We start from the raw sequence: 16,158 nt of genomic DNA, 5'->3' as shown, positions 1-16,158 counted from the left end.
ATTGGATAGACAGCAAGGGCTCAACTGTTAGCAGAATTAATTTTCCATAAAAAAAGAAATTAAACTCTGTACATTAGCATGATGCACACTGAATAATGTATAGAATTGCTGAATCACTATAGTATACACCTGAAACCAACATGACACTGTATGTTAACTATACTGGAATTAAAATTAAAAACTTAATTAAAAATTTCAACTTGATTTTCAATATATACTACATTGCTTCCCATTCCTCTCTGAAAGACGTTTTGACAGTCAAACACAGTAGAAGGCCACCTGGGTGGCTCAGTCGGTTGAGCATCTGACTCGTGATTTCGGCTCAGGTCATGATCTCACAGTCACGGCAGTGAACCCTGTGCTGGGCTCCACGCTGAATGTGGTGCCTGCTTAAGATTCTCTTTCCCCCTCGTCCCTCCCCCCACCATCCTCGTTCTCAAAATAAAAAAAATAAAAAAAAATCAAACACATTTACCTCTGAACTTTCAGATAAAAGATTTAAAAATCAGAAGCCACAGTGTGATAAAATTTACTAACTCAGACTACACAAATTCCAAACCTGTAGGAATCCAGATGTTTGCAATTAACATCTGTCTCTGCAGCATGTCACTTAAGTACAAGCACTGCGATACTAGCATTTATATAGACATCCAAAGGAGATGGTGTTCTCACTGAAAGAATTGTAAAGTGCTGTGTATAATGTGAGGAAATGATGTAACCAACCCAACGCTCAAACAGTTCTTTCTTCCAGTGGGAATGACCGATGTGGGCTGCCTCATTCTTTCTGGCTCACCCAGAATCTCCTAGAACAAATTCTGTTAAGAAAACAGGGGTAAAGAAGGCTTAGGGCTCTGGCACAGAGCCCGACTGTGGCCGGCCTGAGGGTCACATCCATAACTTTAGTCTCAACGATGCCAAGAAAGCACAAGCCACACTTTGAAGTCATCATCTCGAGAGTCTTTGAAAATGCTCTGAACTTTGACGTCTCCCTAAATCACACAGACTTCTTCCAACTGTAAGTACACGAGCAAGCTTTTTACTTCATTGAATCCACACAGATGAAAGCTCAGGATGAAATGACAATCAAGACTTCTCCATAGATTATCTTAAAAGCCATTTGTGTAACCAACATCTCCTTAGAAAGAATTTTAATGAGATAATAATGCAAGTATAAATAATAACCTCATGTGTAAAGTATGTTAGCAGTGTTAGGTCCAACTGTGTATACATACACACACACACACTCTCCCTCTCCCTCTCTCTCTCTCTCTCTCTCTCTCTCTCTCTCAGAGTCTCCCTTAAAGGCAATTCAAATGCCAAAACCACCAGTTCTTCGTCTTGGAAGAGACACACTACTTTTGGCAGTGTTTTCTTTCTTTCTTTTTAAGCCAATGTACTTAATAAATTATTTCCCAGAAGGTCAATTTCTGTTTTCAAAAAAACACGTGAGTCACTAGAGATGAGAAATCCTTTATGTAAAAATGCACAAGAGCTCCCAATCACCCTGACATCGTGAGAGAACGTGGCCACTGGGGCTCTGCTTACTTACTTGTTAAAAAAAGGTTCAATGAGTTTTGATCTGGCAGACACGTGAATTTTTGGAGGGCTAAGAAAAGAACCTAATGAAGAAAAAAAGCAGAGTGTTACACACGGTCAAGGAGACAGAGCCTGAAAGTTCAGACGACAGCCTATGTCAATCAATTCTCCCGTTCAGAAGGGTCAGAGGCACTCGTAAGGGCCAAGCGCCAGGCGCCACACCAGTTAAGTGTCAACAGGTCTTCCTTGTGCACTCTCCACGCCCTACCGCAAAGCCCTCCCACTCTGACCTCCAACCGCCCCCCCACTTCTACCTGGGAAAGTGGGCCCCACGTAAAGGGCAGACAGGCAAGATCCGCCCCCGACCGTGGTGTGTTTGGAGGAAACAGGTCTAGTGAGTACCTAGGTAGTTCGCCATGGAGAGGAAGCACAGCCCTGTGATATAAGCGTCATAGCCTGCCTCGTGGAGTTGCTCAGTAGCTGTGTCGTAACTTGGAAAACCTTCTGCACTTTCTAAAGAGAAAAAAAAACAAAGGGTTTTCCCAAGGACATCACACATCATGAAGACTGGTAGGCACGCTACCCTACCACATCCAAATTGCACTGGTATGCTGTATAAATATCCCAGACAAGCAGGAAAAGTCTATCTACTTCTTCATTCTCTCCACACAAGACCTTGCAATATGAGAAAAAAGGGTCACTGAACATGACAGCTTGGGTCTAGACTGGAGAAATGCCTCAGTTACATCATCAGAGACCCAGCCACAGGCCTCCTGATTGCACACGGGCGGGTGCTATTTATGATCATGTATAACTTGCTCTATGACAATGACCTGTCTTCTGCCCGCTTTCTGAGGTCACGAGGAATTTCTTCCCTGATGATAGAGAGACGTAATCGGTATTTCAGTCATGACTAAGAGCATGGATTTGTGGGTCCCGCCGTCTGAGTTTAAATCCTGGCTCCACCATTTATTTGCTATGTGATCTTAGGCAAGTCGCTTCACCTCGGGGCCTCCACTTTGGCAGGATGGAGATGAAAACCTCCCTCGTTAGGCTTTTGTGAGGATCAAACGACCTAATGTCAGTAAAGCTCTCACATCGTGCCTGGCACGTGGTAAATGCCTGGTAACTGTCATCCATCAATACCCCAGGTAACCCTCCCAGAAGGCAAAAGACACCACTCGACATTGGCAACTCTGCCAATGATCAGCACTGCCCTCTGCCACATTTCCAAACGTATGGATCTAAAGATGACGGTACAACTAACTCCCAAACTGGATCAGAACGTGCGATCATGCTGCCCATGGAGGGGCGCTTGGGTGGCTCAGTCAGTTAAGCGTCCGACTTTGGCTCAGGTCATGATCTCACGGTTCGTGAGTTCGAGCCCCACGTCAGGCTCTGTGTGGACAGTTCAGAGCCTGGAGCCTGCTTCGGATTCTGTGTCTCCCTCTCTCTCTGACCCTCCCCTGCTCATGCTCTGTATCTCTCACTCTCTCTCAAAAATAAATAAAACATTAAACAACATTAAAGAAAAATGCTGCCCATCAAATACGGGGCCACTTCTTAGGAGAGACCGCTTTACCGATTCTTACGTCACACTGATCAACGCACAGATGCTGAGCAGTGTCTGGGAAGAGTAACCTGCTTTAGAGTAAATTCTCTGCCACGTCCCAGAATATTACACAGAAAGAATAGGGTAAAACTCTAACTCTTTAAAAAAAAAACAAAAAACAAACAAAAAAAAACAACTATCACTCATAAATATTTCCTAGCACCATTCTGGAAATGAGTATCAAAATGCTGCAACAAAACCAAAAGCATGAATGGAAATTAACAACAAAAAGACTGTGACTGTTCTTTTTTTTTTTTTCTTTCTTAAAAGAGAGATCGTGACCTGAGCCAAAGTCCGAGGCTTAACAGACTGAGCCACCCAGGCGCCCCTAGACTGTGAATGTTCTTAAGTCAACATAAGGGTCTTTAAGCAAGAATTTTTTTAACCTCTGTATTAAATATTAGACATTAAGCTTTAAAAAAATCTGTTAACATGACGCCAAGTAGGTAAGAGGCTCTACTCTACCATCAACTGAAACACACATTTATTTCCAAAATCAATGATTTCCATCATAGTGTTAGACAAAAAGGTCTAGGCTTTCCTCCCTCACCCTCCCTCCTTTTCTTAATTCCTTTTTTGGACTATTACCCAGAAAGGGAAACAAATGGCTGTAATCTTGGCTGCTTTAGTACCTTCCATTGTCAATTTCCGAACCATTAGTCCAATTATCAATGTCTTCAGAAGTTTCCAGACTACAGCTAATGGAATGCCAATTATGGTATCAGCAGCAAAATGAGGCGAACGGGAACCAAGGAAGGAACACGTGGCTTGGGTAGGGCCCTACCTGGGTAGGGGCCATGACCAGACATGGTAAAACATCTCTGCCCTGAGAAACATTCCTCCCTACTTCTGGTGTTCCTCGCTGCTGCCCTTCCATAGCTTGGCCACCAATGACGGGAGGCAAAGGTGGAGACCCTCCTTCCTAGACCCCCAGTTCTTGGGCTTTCCTGAGACAAAAAGTGTGTTTCCATTCGACCCCTGGCAATTAAGCACCAACTCTTTGTCTCTGCTTAAACAATGCCCCATAGAAAAGATAGATACATCAAGTTTTGGGAGAATTCCAAGCATTAAGAAATAAAAGCCCTGAAGCTTTAATTGCTAAACTTCTCAATGCAAGGCTACCTGACTGATTAACCTAAAATAGATGTAGGATTATGAGACCAGCTTTGTTCAGAAAGCATAAGTCAACACAGGGCAGGAGCAAGGCAACTCAGCCAAGATCCACAAATGTACACGGCTGGTTTCCAGAGCAACTTCTCCTTCCTTGTGTGATATACGTCAGTAATGATCACAAGGGCCTTGGGCACTATCAGGATCACTTTATATTCTTACCAACTTTAGGAGGGTTGAAAGGTGTCTCTTTTAACCGCTTTTCCAGTTCTGCAAGAGATGTGTTGTTAATGATATCCTACAAACCAGAAAAGCAGAGAATTATGTATGAGCTTAAATCATCTCAGTACAACTTACAGCAGAGATTCACTGAATGTCAGAACCCCCCCCAAAAAAACAAACAAAAAACAAAAACAAAACAAAAAAACAAAAACAAAAAAAAACCCAGTATCTAGTACTGCCCCCTTGTGTTCTCTGAAGAAACACAAGAGTCATCATTCACTGAATGTGAAAGACAGCCAAGTGTCATTTTCACCATGCTTGGTAAGTATCACCACATGAAAGGTTTTTAAGTCATGTTAAGTACCTACAGAACTTGGGCCAGAAACCTATACAGTTCTGGCATTCATTTTGCTCAGTTATATAAAGTCACTTCACAAAACAGCAGACAACTATACTTTTACCTGAATTTTCCTGATTAGAAAATAGAACCAAAATATACAAAATCAGCAAAATAATGAAGTATGTGCATGTGTAACCTATTAAAAAAATGCATTACACACACACACACACACACACACACACACACACACACACATTTTTAGTAGGCTCTATGCCCAACATGAGGCTTGAACTCACAACCCCAAGAACAAGAATCACATGCTCTACTGACTGAGCCAGCCAAGCGCACTCCCTCAAAAAAACACATTATGTATTTTAACATTAAAAACGTTTATATTCAAAAAGAATATAGGAGAAAAAATAATTCCACCACCCAAAGACAACCATTATTCACATTTTGATATATTTATTTCTAGTTCTTTTCCAATTTTTTTTTCTTTTTTGGGTATATTTGAAAACGATATTTAGGGGCGCCTGGGTAGCTCATTCGGTGTCCAACGTCAGCTCAAGTCATGATCTCAGGGCTCCTGGGTTCAAGCCCCACATCAGGTTCTGTGCTGACAGCTCAGAGCCTGGAGCCTGCTTCAGATTCTGTGTCTCTCTCTCTCTCTCTCTCTGTCCCTCCCTGCTTGTGCTTTGTCTCTCTGTGTCTCAAAAATAAATAAATGTTAAAAAAAAAAATATATATATATATATATACATATATATATGTATATATATATATATATAAAAGAAAGAAAATGATATTTAAATAGACCAGAATTTCAAGCTCCTAGTGGCAATTCAAAACACATCAAAACATAGCTTATCAGTGATAGCTCAAATTTTAAAAATACCTTAAAAGGTTGTGTGCTGGCCATCAATTTTGTATCCAAGAGTCTAAAAACAAAAGAATTTTCAATAAGGCAAACGGTCCAAAACGTATGTTATTCAAATGAAAATCCTACTGTCCTAAAAGCCGACAGGAGAATTAAACACGTGAGCCATTTTGACATAGGGCCGGCATCTCCACATCAGACTGGGACTCCGTCCTCTCAACCCCTCTTCATCACGAGACTACGGGACTCCACCACACTCAGAGCACAGCTCTAGATTTGCTTGGACCCCGAGAGAGTGTGGGCTATGTCAGTCTCAAGGAGAAAGCAAAGATCTTCCCAAGTTTTTACATGGTTCAAATATGGTTGCAGGTCTAACACCCACCCCCCGCCCCCCAACACCATTACCAACTGCTGTCGTACCCAGATTTGTACAAAATAAACTCGTGGAAGGAAAAATCTGCATTTGTTAGTTTCATGGTATTCTTGTTATTTGTTAGAATTCGGTTTCAGAGATTAGAATAAGGAAAAAAGAGAAAAAAAGGAGAGAGACACTAATATGAAAACACTGTCTCTTTTGACATAAATGTGAACAGTGTAGGTAACAGGACAGAATTAGCCCAGAGAGAAGAATGACGGCTCTGCTACCATGCCCATCCCTCTTCAGACTTGTCCTCACACACAGACCCTCGCTTTGGAGGCTCCATGGCTGACATGGGACCTGTGACACTAACAGGTAAACTCAGAGTTGATGGAAAAAATCTCTAGCCAGACAGTTCTTGACAAACTACAGAATACTCTCAACTGGCCACCTGACAAGGACAAGGCAGATTCAACGTATCAGAGAGACAAGAGCCAATCCAAGAAGTCTCCACCGGTTTTTCAGACCGCAGGGTGTGGGACAAGAAGAAATAAATTGCCGTCTATTTTCACTCTGAGTTCAAATTTTGATTTTTAATGGAATAAAACAAACCATCGATTATAAAATCAAACCATCACAGCTGGACCTGTTAAAACATTTCCCAGCTTGTATCAACTGGATCATAACCATGATCGGGTAATTACTATTATTACTATTTATTACCTGTTTGTATCACAAATAGTAGGAGCACTGTTTTGAATGAAAGACAAAAAGAATCCTTGAAGAAAGCTTACCTGGGGAAAACACATGTTGTCATCTCCTTAAACTCATTTAAGTCCTAAAAAACAACAACAAAACACGGACGATGACTTGCTGTGATTTTACTAAACACACTCACAATACTGCAAACATACATGAACATTTCAAGCTTCACAGCTCTCTCTTCAAACTGTGATACTCACGCGGGCCCTTTAAACTCAACGGCCAGATTCATTTCCAGTTAATAATTACTTTCTGAAAATCTTCACAATCTCCTCACTGACTGGGATCCTATGATCTGAAATAAAACCTTTGCATAACCAAAATAGACAAACTCCAGTATCTTATGGCTGAAACAGGAGGGGGAAAGGTTTCTGTTCACAAAGAAAGCTTTTAGTAATAGCTCTATTCAACAAATCCATCCTAACAGCGAGACTAGCACGGTTATTTAAATAGAATGGCTTATATAGGAAATGGGCATTGTGTAAATTAGGCTATACCGTTACTGAGAACGCCTCTGAAATGCTAGTTAAAAAGGCCATTAAAGCACAGACCTTCCAATATGCAAGATGCATGCTTTCACTGCTCAGAAAATTGCTAAAGAAGCACCAGTAGCAAGTGCCTAAGTTAGACAATTTATTTCCCGGTTTGTTTTGATCAGGAAGTCTAAAGCTGAAGGGAGACGACTCCAATTTTGAATGAACTCATTTACATACATAATTGCCACGCTAGACTGAATCGTCATACTCCTGACCCTTTGTAACTACACTTCTCTTCAGCGTTATTCATGCTTCATAGCAAACTGCCACTTCCAATTAGCTTTCCAAGTCTATAAATACACACTGTATTTAGCTAGTTTGGAATATTTACCAGCTTTTCAGTGGCTGTCGTTAAATTAACAGACAATACGTGAACAAGTGGTTTCAGTGCTGAAGCCAAACAAAAATACAATGACTACTGTCACCCCTCAATGCCATCACAGAGCCTCAAAAGCAAGAAAAAATTAGAATTCTGGCTCCTTCCAGTGCTAGCATATATAACAGAGCTCTGGACCAATGCCTTCTAAAAGGTCATGCCTAAGTACCAAGAAGATTCTTCAGAAGAGACTCTCCCCTAAAAGGCAGCTCCAAAACATGGATTCTTCAGAACACTTTTAAATGCAAAATGTGTTACTAGTGCATGCAAAAGTTCTCCCATTTTAAATATGTTTTCGCATTTATTCTCAATGCTTCTTCCAAAACTAGCTGGAAGAAAACCAATTTCTCCTTCTGACGGACAGAACACAAAGTTCAATTACTTACTAAGGTCGCCTTAGTAATAAAGCAAGGGATGAAGCCAAGTCTCCTAACTCATGTCCGACTCTGCGGCAAATCACATGCCCTTTCTACTAGAACTGGATTCAGAACTACAATAGTTTCATTCAAGGTGACATTTATTAAGCGCGTGGACAATGTGCTATACTAGGCGTTTGGACCCGTAAACCCCTTCTCCAGAGGAGCCGATCACCTAGAAGAAAGGGGGAGAGCTGTCAACAAAAACTGTAGGCACAAGAGGTACACAGTTCTGTGAGAGTTCAGAGAAAGGAAAGATCACCTCTTGGGCAAGGCAAGCGGGCATGGAAAACTTCACGGAAGATGCGTTTGCTGGACCTTGGTAAGAGAGGGAAAGCTGCACACAGCAAACGTGGAGAAAATCCAAAGTGGAGGAAATGGTAGACCAAACCACGGACAGGCTGAAACACAAAGCAGCTCCCAGGAACAAATGAGCCGGGCCTGCTGGCCGAAAGGAGAACAACAAGTGACTAGAAGGCACAGGACAGCTGGGCCAGATCACAGAGAAGCTGGATACGCCAAGCTACAAAGAATCAGCTGTATAGAAAAGCAAAGAATGTGGGATTAGGTTCAGACTTTTGAGCAGGGTCAGTGATGTGAACAGAGCCATATATCAGAAGATTATAAAACTAGCACAGTCGGAAGATAGCTCAATTGTTAACATTCAATGCCTCCTCTGTGCCAAGCTCTATTTGGCATTCAGACGCAGGATGTAATACACTTTCCTCTTTCCTTCCAATCACTTCACTGGTTTAAAGGTCAAAAAAGTCACGAGAGGAGCTGCTGTACTTGGCCAACAGAAGTGGCTGATCTGCAATAAACATTAGCTGTTTAGATTATACACTGCAAATTCACACCGGTCCTATTTGAGACTCACCACAACGAAAACTTTGAGTCCCAGAGGGTGATACAGTTGTCCTAAAAGCCCTGACAGTCCTGAGGGTACAGAAATAGGACAAGGGGAGCAGCAGATCCACTGTATTCTCAGCTGGGCTTTGCTAGACTTTTCCAAAGAAAGCAATCAAGACGGCGATGGAATAACGTCTCATAAGAAACATGAAATAACTCAGGCTTTGCCTATGTATGTATAAGCGACCCTGAGCTCTGAAGGAGCTCTTCCAGTCCAGAAGTCATAAAAGATTAATGTGGTGGCAGCTGAAAGCAGGGATTGGCAAACCATGGCCTACAGGCCAAATCTGGCCCATTACCTATTTTTTAAACAGAGTTTTACTCGAGCAAAGCCACACCCATTTGTTTATCCATTCTATGGCCATTTTCGGGCTATAATGGCAGTGCTGAGAACTGTGATATGGACTGTACACCCTGCAAAGCCTAAAATATCTTACTATCTGGCCGTTTATAGAAAAAGTTTGCCAACCTTTGTTTTAAAGGATGAGCTGAAAGACAAGGAAGCCTGCCTGGGGTCTGCTAGGCTCCAGATGAGAAGGCTACTTGCAGTTAAAACGAAGAGGTCCAAATGCGAGAGACAGCACGGAGACAAGTGGTCAGGATTCTGTAAGTGACGAGGAAGAGGCCCAACTAATGTCAAAAAACAGTACTGGTGAGAGGGTATCATTTATAATTTATAGTAAAGGAATAAGGAGAGATAACTGGTTGGGAGAGAGTGAGAAGGGAAGAAAGGCAGTATAAGCTACACATCTCATCTGAGACCTATAAATCACAAACACCTCCTGGTCTGAAGGCTATCCGGATGGAGTCGTGTGGAGTCGGCGGGAACTGTGCACCTGCATCCGGGGAAAGATTACGGCTGGAGATAAAGACGGCACTGTCTTCAGCTGACGGCATGAGTGTGGGTGAGATCCCCAAAGGCGGAAAGTAGGGAGAGCCAATAAAGGAGAGGGGAGGACGAGCAACGGGAGGTAAGCAAGATGAGGCCACGTGCACAGTTGGGAGCAGAGGAGGAAGAGACAGAAGAGAACCTCCTTTCCTGCAGGGCCCAAGAAGCCTGTGCCCTGGTGCACTGAGACAACTTGGCTCCAGGAGCAAAAACGGCAAGGTTGACAGAGAATCTAAGGGAGGCAGCCCCACAAGAGGTAATCGTGAATTTTGTAGGACCTGATCCAGCTCGGCTGACCCGCAGCACAACTGGCCTTCAAAGGCCCCATTATAGCTAAAGGTAGCAGCAGCGAACTGGGAGACCACAGCCGTGGCCGAAGAAGCCCCGGCCAGCGCTAACTGAGCAAACCACTGGCGTCAAGACGGAACAAAGGTCCAACTTTGCTCTGGCAATGGCGGATGACTGAAGATCCCCGATAACGGCTTATAAGTACATCTCTTCAAAAATGTACGACTAAGCACATGAGACTCTCTCCCTGGGAACATGGTGCCTACAAGGAAACAGCTCTCATGTAGAGTACACTGTCATAGTAATAAGGAACTGGGAATTTCTTTCTCTTCTTTTTTTAAGTTTTCATTTAAATTCCAGTTAGTTAACACACGGTGTAATATTAGTTTCAGGCGGACGACATAGTAATCCCCCACTTCCACACGTCACCCAGAGCTCATCCCAACAAGTGCACGCCTTCCTCCCCCTCCCGACCTAGCCCATCCCCCACCCGCCTCCCCTCTCATGACCATCAGCGTGTTCTCTACAGTCAAGAGCCTGTTTCTTGGTTTGCCTCTCCTCTCTCTCTTTTTCTCCTTTGCTCGTTCGTTTTGTTTCTTATATTCCACATGAGTGAAATCATACAGTGTTTGTCTTTCTCTGACTTATTCCACTTAGCATGATACTCTCTAGCTCCGCCAACGTCGTTGCCATGGCAAAGAATCATGAAGTTTTAACACAGCTTGGGACACCTGGGGGACTCACTCCGTTGAGCGTCCGACTTCGGCTCATGTCACGATTCTGTAGATCGTGAGTTTGAGCCCTGCATCGGGCTCTGTGCTGACAGCCCGGAGCCTGGAGCCTGCTTGGGATTCTGTGTCTCCCTCTCTCTCTCTGCCCCTCCCCTGTGCTCACTCACTCTCTCTCTCTCTCTCTCTCTCTCTCTCCCTCAAAAATAAATAAACATTAAAAAAAAATTTGGACCCAGGCTGAGTCACTTACCGCAGGCAGAGGGCAGTAGAATTGATGAACCGTGTGCATGACATCCAAGAGCATATTGTGTCCAATGACGAGTTTTCCCTACAGAAAGTCAAGGTCAGGAAAAAGACTTCTTGGCACAAAATTATATTGGCGCTTGAGACGGAAATGTGCGGTTCAGATTCTATGAGGACTTTGTCCTAAACTTACTTTTTGACATGGAAAAAAAAACCTTATATGTGGATAAATAAATAAGTTGGGCCCGGCTTTCTTCCTCTTTAATCTCAGCGTATTAGATCCAGAATGCAAAGTAAAAGCACCAATGACTTTGATTTCATTGATGTTTTTCTCTGCTTTTTATTCATCTTGCCACCTTCAAGAATCAGAAGTAGTAAAATTTTTATTGAAGAGCTCAAAAAAGTAACTGAAAATGCTAACTACCTTGACCTGTCAATAATTTGTCAACAGATTCCAAACATCTATTCCAGGAGTGTGTTCTTTAAAACAACTCATTTATTTTTAAAAGATACATTCGCAAGAATGCTGAAAGGTAAAAATAAATAAACCTGAGTTCTATTAAACAGGATGAATTTCCATTTCCTTCACATCTATGTCAAAATTCATGTGCATTTCCAGTGCCATTTGCTGCTTTGCTTTTCAATCAACTGAACTACAATATGTGTTCAATCAATTACTCCATCATGATAAAAATTTAACTATCAAAATGGAACACTGACCTACATTCAGCTAGCCAGGTGGCACCATTTTTAACATAAAGCATCTGGTCATTACCATGGAGCTTTTGACCGGGTCCCAGTGCACCTCCAGAGTGATACTCCTTGACTCATAGGGCTAACCACAATTCTCTGAAATAAATAATTCCATACAAAATCTTCCAAATCCAACAGACAAGCTCTCCTTTTGGCCACAGCAGTAACTACCACAGTAGGAACCTACTGCCAGATCTGGTTTCTAAACACCATTATCCAATAAAAGGAACCAGGCCTCCGTGGAGACCTTACGGTTCTAGGATTAAGGCAGGGAAAACACAATAGAAGTCTGAACATTCTGTGATGCCAGAGAGTAAGGAGGTGCTCCAAGAAGGATGGGGGCCTGTTCAAAGGACACAGGAGCCAAGCTGAAGAAGTGCCAATGGCCAAAAGTGATACATTTTGAGCAACAAAATAAACAATAAAAATATGAGATTACAATCTGTAGAATAACATAAATTCCTCGAAGTGTGTGCTTCTTTAAACATTTTTTTAAATGAATACATAAACATGAAATAAGGGACATCGCTTCCTTACAGAAGAATTCCAAGAACAAGGGTAGAAAGAAAGAAGAAAATATAAACTCACCATTAAAACACCAAAGCAATAATGGCTGCAGACAAAATCCACTGACATGCTGTTTTAGTGGGCAAGAGGTTGAGAAAAAGCAGCATTTTCATAGCCTCAAAGTATCCCCCCGAATTTATTAGCCACAGAGGGACAAATGATAATGTCACAGTACACAATTCCAGCAGATACCAGCTCAACCAGGTGATCAAGGTCAACATCACAAACTATCATTTCCGTGGGATTCTTGCCAAAACTGTACATCCTCAATCCAATCGTGAGAAAAGATCAGGCAAACCCAAACTGAGGGATATCTGACAAAATTACAATCAGCATTCTTTAAGCACATCGAATTACAAAAGACAAAAAGAGACTGCTCAGAGGACTGAAGACTAAAGGGAAAGGACAATTCAATGCGACGTAGGATCCTGGAAAGAACTGTGAATGGTAAACGGAGTCAGTGGGGAGAGTGAGGAAGTTCAAATAAGCTCAAGAGTCCGGTTCATAATACTGTACCAGCGTTAATTTCCTGGTTCTGATACCCCCGTGGTTATATGAGGCATCAGTGTAAGGGTAGCTGGGCGAGGGATCTACGGAAACTGTACTATTTTTGCAACTTGTCTATAGTTTCTTAAACTATAGAAAATACATATTTACTACGAACAGTGCCAGGGAGAGAATGTGGTGTCATATAAATATTTAAGAGTGTTCAGTGTTCACTGGCTTTACATAGCCCGACTCTGTTTTTAAGGGACGTGGCTTAGAAATATTAAATGTCTGGATTGCTAAGAAATAGGACTTTTCTTCAGTAGTAGGCTTTGTGACGTTAACTACCAACGGTCAGCAACATGCTATGAATTATTCTGTAGGAGACAGGACAACAGGGAGGGAAAACCAACAAACACACAGCCAGCGAAGGCATCTGAATATGAACCAGGAAAACAAACACTCTCAGGATGGCTACCAGAGCTCAAAGCCAAATGATGCCCCGCATGTCTGTACAGGCCAGCCTCAGTCAAATTAACCACTTGACTGAAGTCCGCAGGCTGAGTGTATATAATGAAAGCAAATGTGACCAGAAGACCCTCTTTGCTCCTCTGGATACCTGTTATCCTAGCCACTTCTGAACAGACTCTCACCTTGTTTCTCTCCAGACTCATCTGGCTTTCTATTCCACTCTGACTACCTCACTCACTTCAGACCAACAGCTCCCAGTGAGCTCAGGGCTCTGTCACTGCTGTCTGTCCCCAGTCGAGGACAGTGGCAGGCCTGCCCTCAAGACCTGATCTGACAAGCCCACACCTGGTGGTAGGACAGCCACGGAACTCTGGGGGGATCTCTACAGCCTTAAAGCGTCCTTGATACAAAGCTGGGCATCTAAGGGACAAGATGATTCCGTCTCTAGGGGGGACAATTCCTTCTCCATGGCCGACACTCAAGGAACAGAAAGTCTTAGACTCCAGGCTATTTAGCAACCCAGCAAGCTGCCTGACTCGGATATACAATCTGCAAAACCACCAGCAGCCTGACCCAGTTTATCTGTGCAAGATGTGGAGGCCTCTTTGCCAAAGGAACTTAGGAAACAAGCAAAAATGTCTACCATACCTATCATGGAACCCTCTAGCATATATACACAAATGGTCAACACATTTTGAAAACTCATCAAATATCATCAACGCTATCAAGATAGAAGATTCAGTTACAGTTATACAGAACTCCATTATTTTTGTCCTCTAGATTCTTCTAATTAAGGAACAAAAACGCCCTCAGTCAGAAACCTGATTATTTCTCCCCACACTCTGTCCTTTCTTATTCCACTTCTTACTAGTTTTGAGAATAATAAATGTTAGTTTCACGCAGCCATATAAAGACATTGTAGTATAATCCTATGCATTTTACAAGAAAACCTTTTCTTTTCAATTTTTTAAAGTAATCTCTACACCCAACATGGGCCTCGAACTCCCAACCCCGAGATCAAGAGCTGAACGCTCTACTCACTGAGGAGCTAGGCGCCCCTACGAGAAAACCTTCCGAAAAATGGTGTGGATCCAATCAACAATTACAGTGTCCCACCCAGTGCATTATAACCAGTCTCCCTCCATACCAGGTAAACATTCCACACGTGACCAAATGGCTCATCCACAATCATAACTAAGCATCTCACCTTAGATGTTATATTCAGAAACCTAGTTAAAAAGAAAAAGCCTGGGGGTGCCTGGGTGGCTGAGTCAGTGGAGCGTCAGACTTCAGCTCAGGTCATGATTCGTGAGTTTAAGCCCAACATCAGGCTCCATGCTGACAGCACAGAGCCTGCCTGTGATAATCTCTCTGCCCGCCCCCACCCCTCCCCACCCACCACTCTCGCTCCCTCTCTCTCAAAATAAATAAATAAATAATAAAAAAAAGAAGAAGAGGAAAAGGGCTCCTGGGTGGCTGAGTCAAAGGTACAACTCTTGGTTTCAGTTCATGTTGTGATCTCACATTTCATGAGTTCGAGCCCCACAATGGGCTCCATGCTGACAGTGTAGAGCCCGCTTGGGATTCTCTCTCCCTCCCTCTTTCTGACGCACGGTCTCTCTCTGTCTCAAAATAAACTTAAAAAAAGAAAGAAAGAAGAAAGAAAGAAAGAAAGAAAGAAAGAAAGAAAGAAAGAAAGAAAGAAAGAAAGAAAGAAAGAAAGGAAGGAAGGAAGGAAGGAAGGAAGGAAGAAAGAAAGAAAGAAAGAAAGAAAGAAAGAAAGAAAGAGGGAGGGAGGAAGGAAAATAGACCCTGGTTCACTTACCGAATTGGCAATGGCATGAATAACTCTAGAAAATCCCACAGCGTCATTCAATTCTTCCTAATTTAGAGAAACAAACCAAGGAAAGTATTGACATACATATACTCCTTAGTTGGACAGGTTAAAACCTAGCCCCCAAAAAGCACTGAAATGTTACATCGAGTTAAGACAGCTTTAGTTTCCCATACTCTGTCTCCATCATCCTAAACAACTGCATCTGAAATGATCAATGTATAGACCACTCTTCTGTTTTAGAACATGGAACTAGCAAGGAGCAAAATATTTATTAGTTACTGTACTAACAGTGCCTAGGGTTTACCCATCACTGCACAATGTTTGCTGAAATTTCTATGGCTAGCAAGCAGTCTTAAAAACACAAACTTTTCAGGGTGCCTGGGTGGCTCAGTTAAGCATCTGACTCAGGTCATGATCTCACAGCTGGTGGGTTGTAGCCCCACTTCGGGCTCTGCGCTGACAGCTCAGAGCCTGGAGCCTGCTTCGGATTCTGTGTGTGTGAGTCTATGTCTCTCTCTGCCCCTCCCCACTCACACTTTGTCTCTCTCTCTCAAAAAATAAACAAACATAAAAAAAAAAAAAAAACCCACAAACTTTTCTCAGCTGCCACCTGCTGACCAAATTCAACACTGCATTAAATTCTGAGGAAACCTATCCAGCAGCTGACGGATCCCATCAAGCATTCTCCAAATTCTCCCGGCTTTTTCGTCAAACGCATTTTTTATACAACGTTTACAGTACAACATTCTGAGACCCATCCCCATTCGGTTTCGTCTCTCCTTTCTTCCCGGTGGTGGGTAAATGGGCTCAATTTCTCTATCTTGTGAGCAGCCACAGCC

General features: G+C 42.7%; 1 protein-coding gene across 4 annotated transcripts in view; it reads right to left on the bottom strand.

The window, feature by feature from the left end:
• Positions 1-16,158, bottom strand: part of PARN (poly(A)-specific ribonuclease) — a 169,608-nt gene that overhangs the window by 127,803 nt on the left and 25,647 nt on the right. For 3 of the 4 annotated variants that reach the window (XR_005785616.1, XM_040458992.1, XM_040458993.1), the window contains exons 12-18: positions 15,308-15,364; positions 11,213-11,290; positions 6,850-6,893; positions 5,716-5,758; positions 4,481-4,556; positions 1,939-2,049; positions 1,550-1,619 (exon numbers count right to left, since the gene is read on the bottom strand). Coding sequence is in view for 3 of the 4 variants with exons in the window: in XM_040458992.1 (XP_040314926.1) it covers positions 1,550-1,619; positions 1,939-2,049; positions 4,481-4,556; positions 5,716-5,758; positions 6,850-6,893; positions 11,213-11,290; positions 15,308-15,364 (479 nt within the window). In the remaining variant the exon portion in view is untranslated. The remainder of the gene's footprint in view (positions 1-1,549; positions 1,620-1,938; positions 2,050-4,480; positions 4,557-5,715; positions 5,759-6,849; positions 6,894-11,212; positions 11,291-15,307; positions 15,365-16,158) is intronic. The other variant, XM_040458994.1, reaches the window with a different exon arrangement.

This window comes from Herpailurus yagouaroundi, unplaced genomic scaffold (genome assembly GCF_014898765.1).
Source record: "Herpailurus yagouaroundi ecotype Mexico unplaced genomic scaffold, PumYag 222, whole genome shotgun sequence".
NCBI lineage: Eukaryota > Metazoa > Chordata > Mammalia > Carnivora > Felidae > Herpailurus > Herpailurus yagouaroundi.
This window is presented reverse-complemented; position numbering and strand designations above follow the sequence as displayed.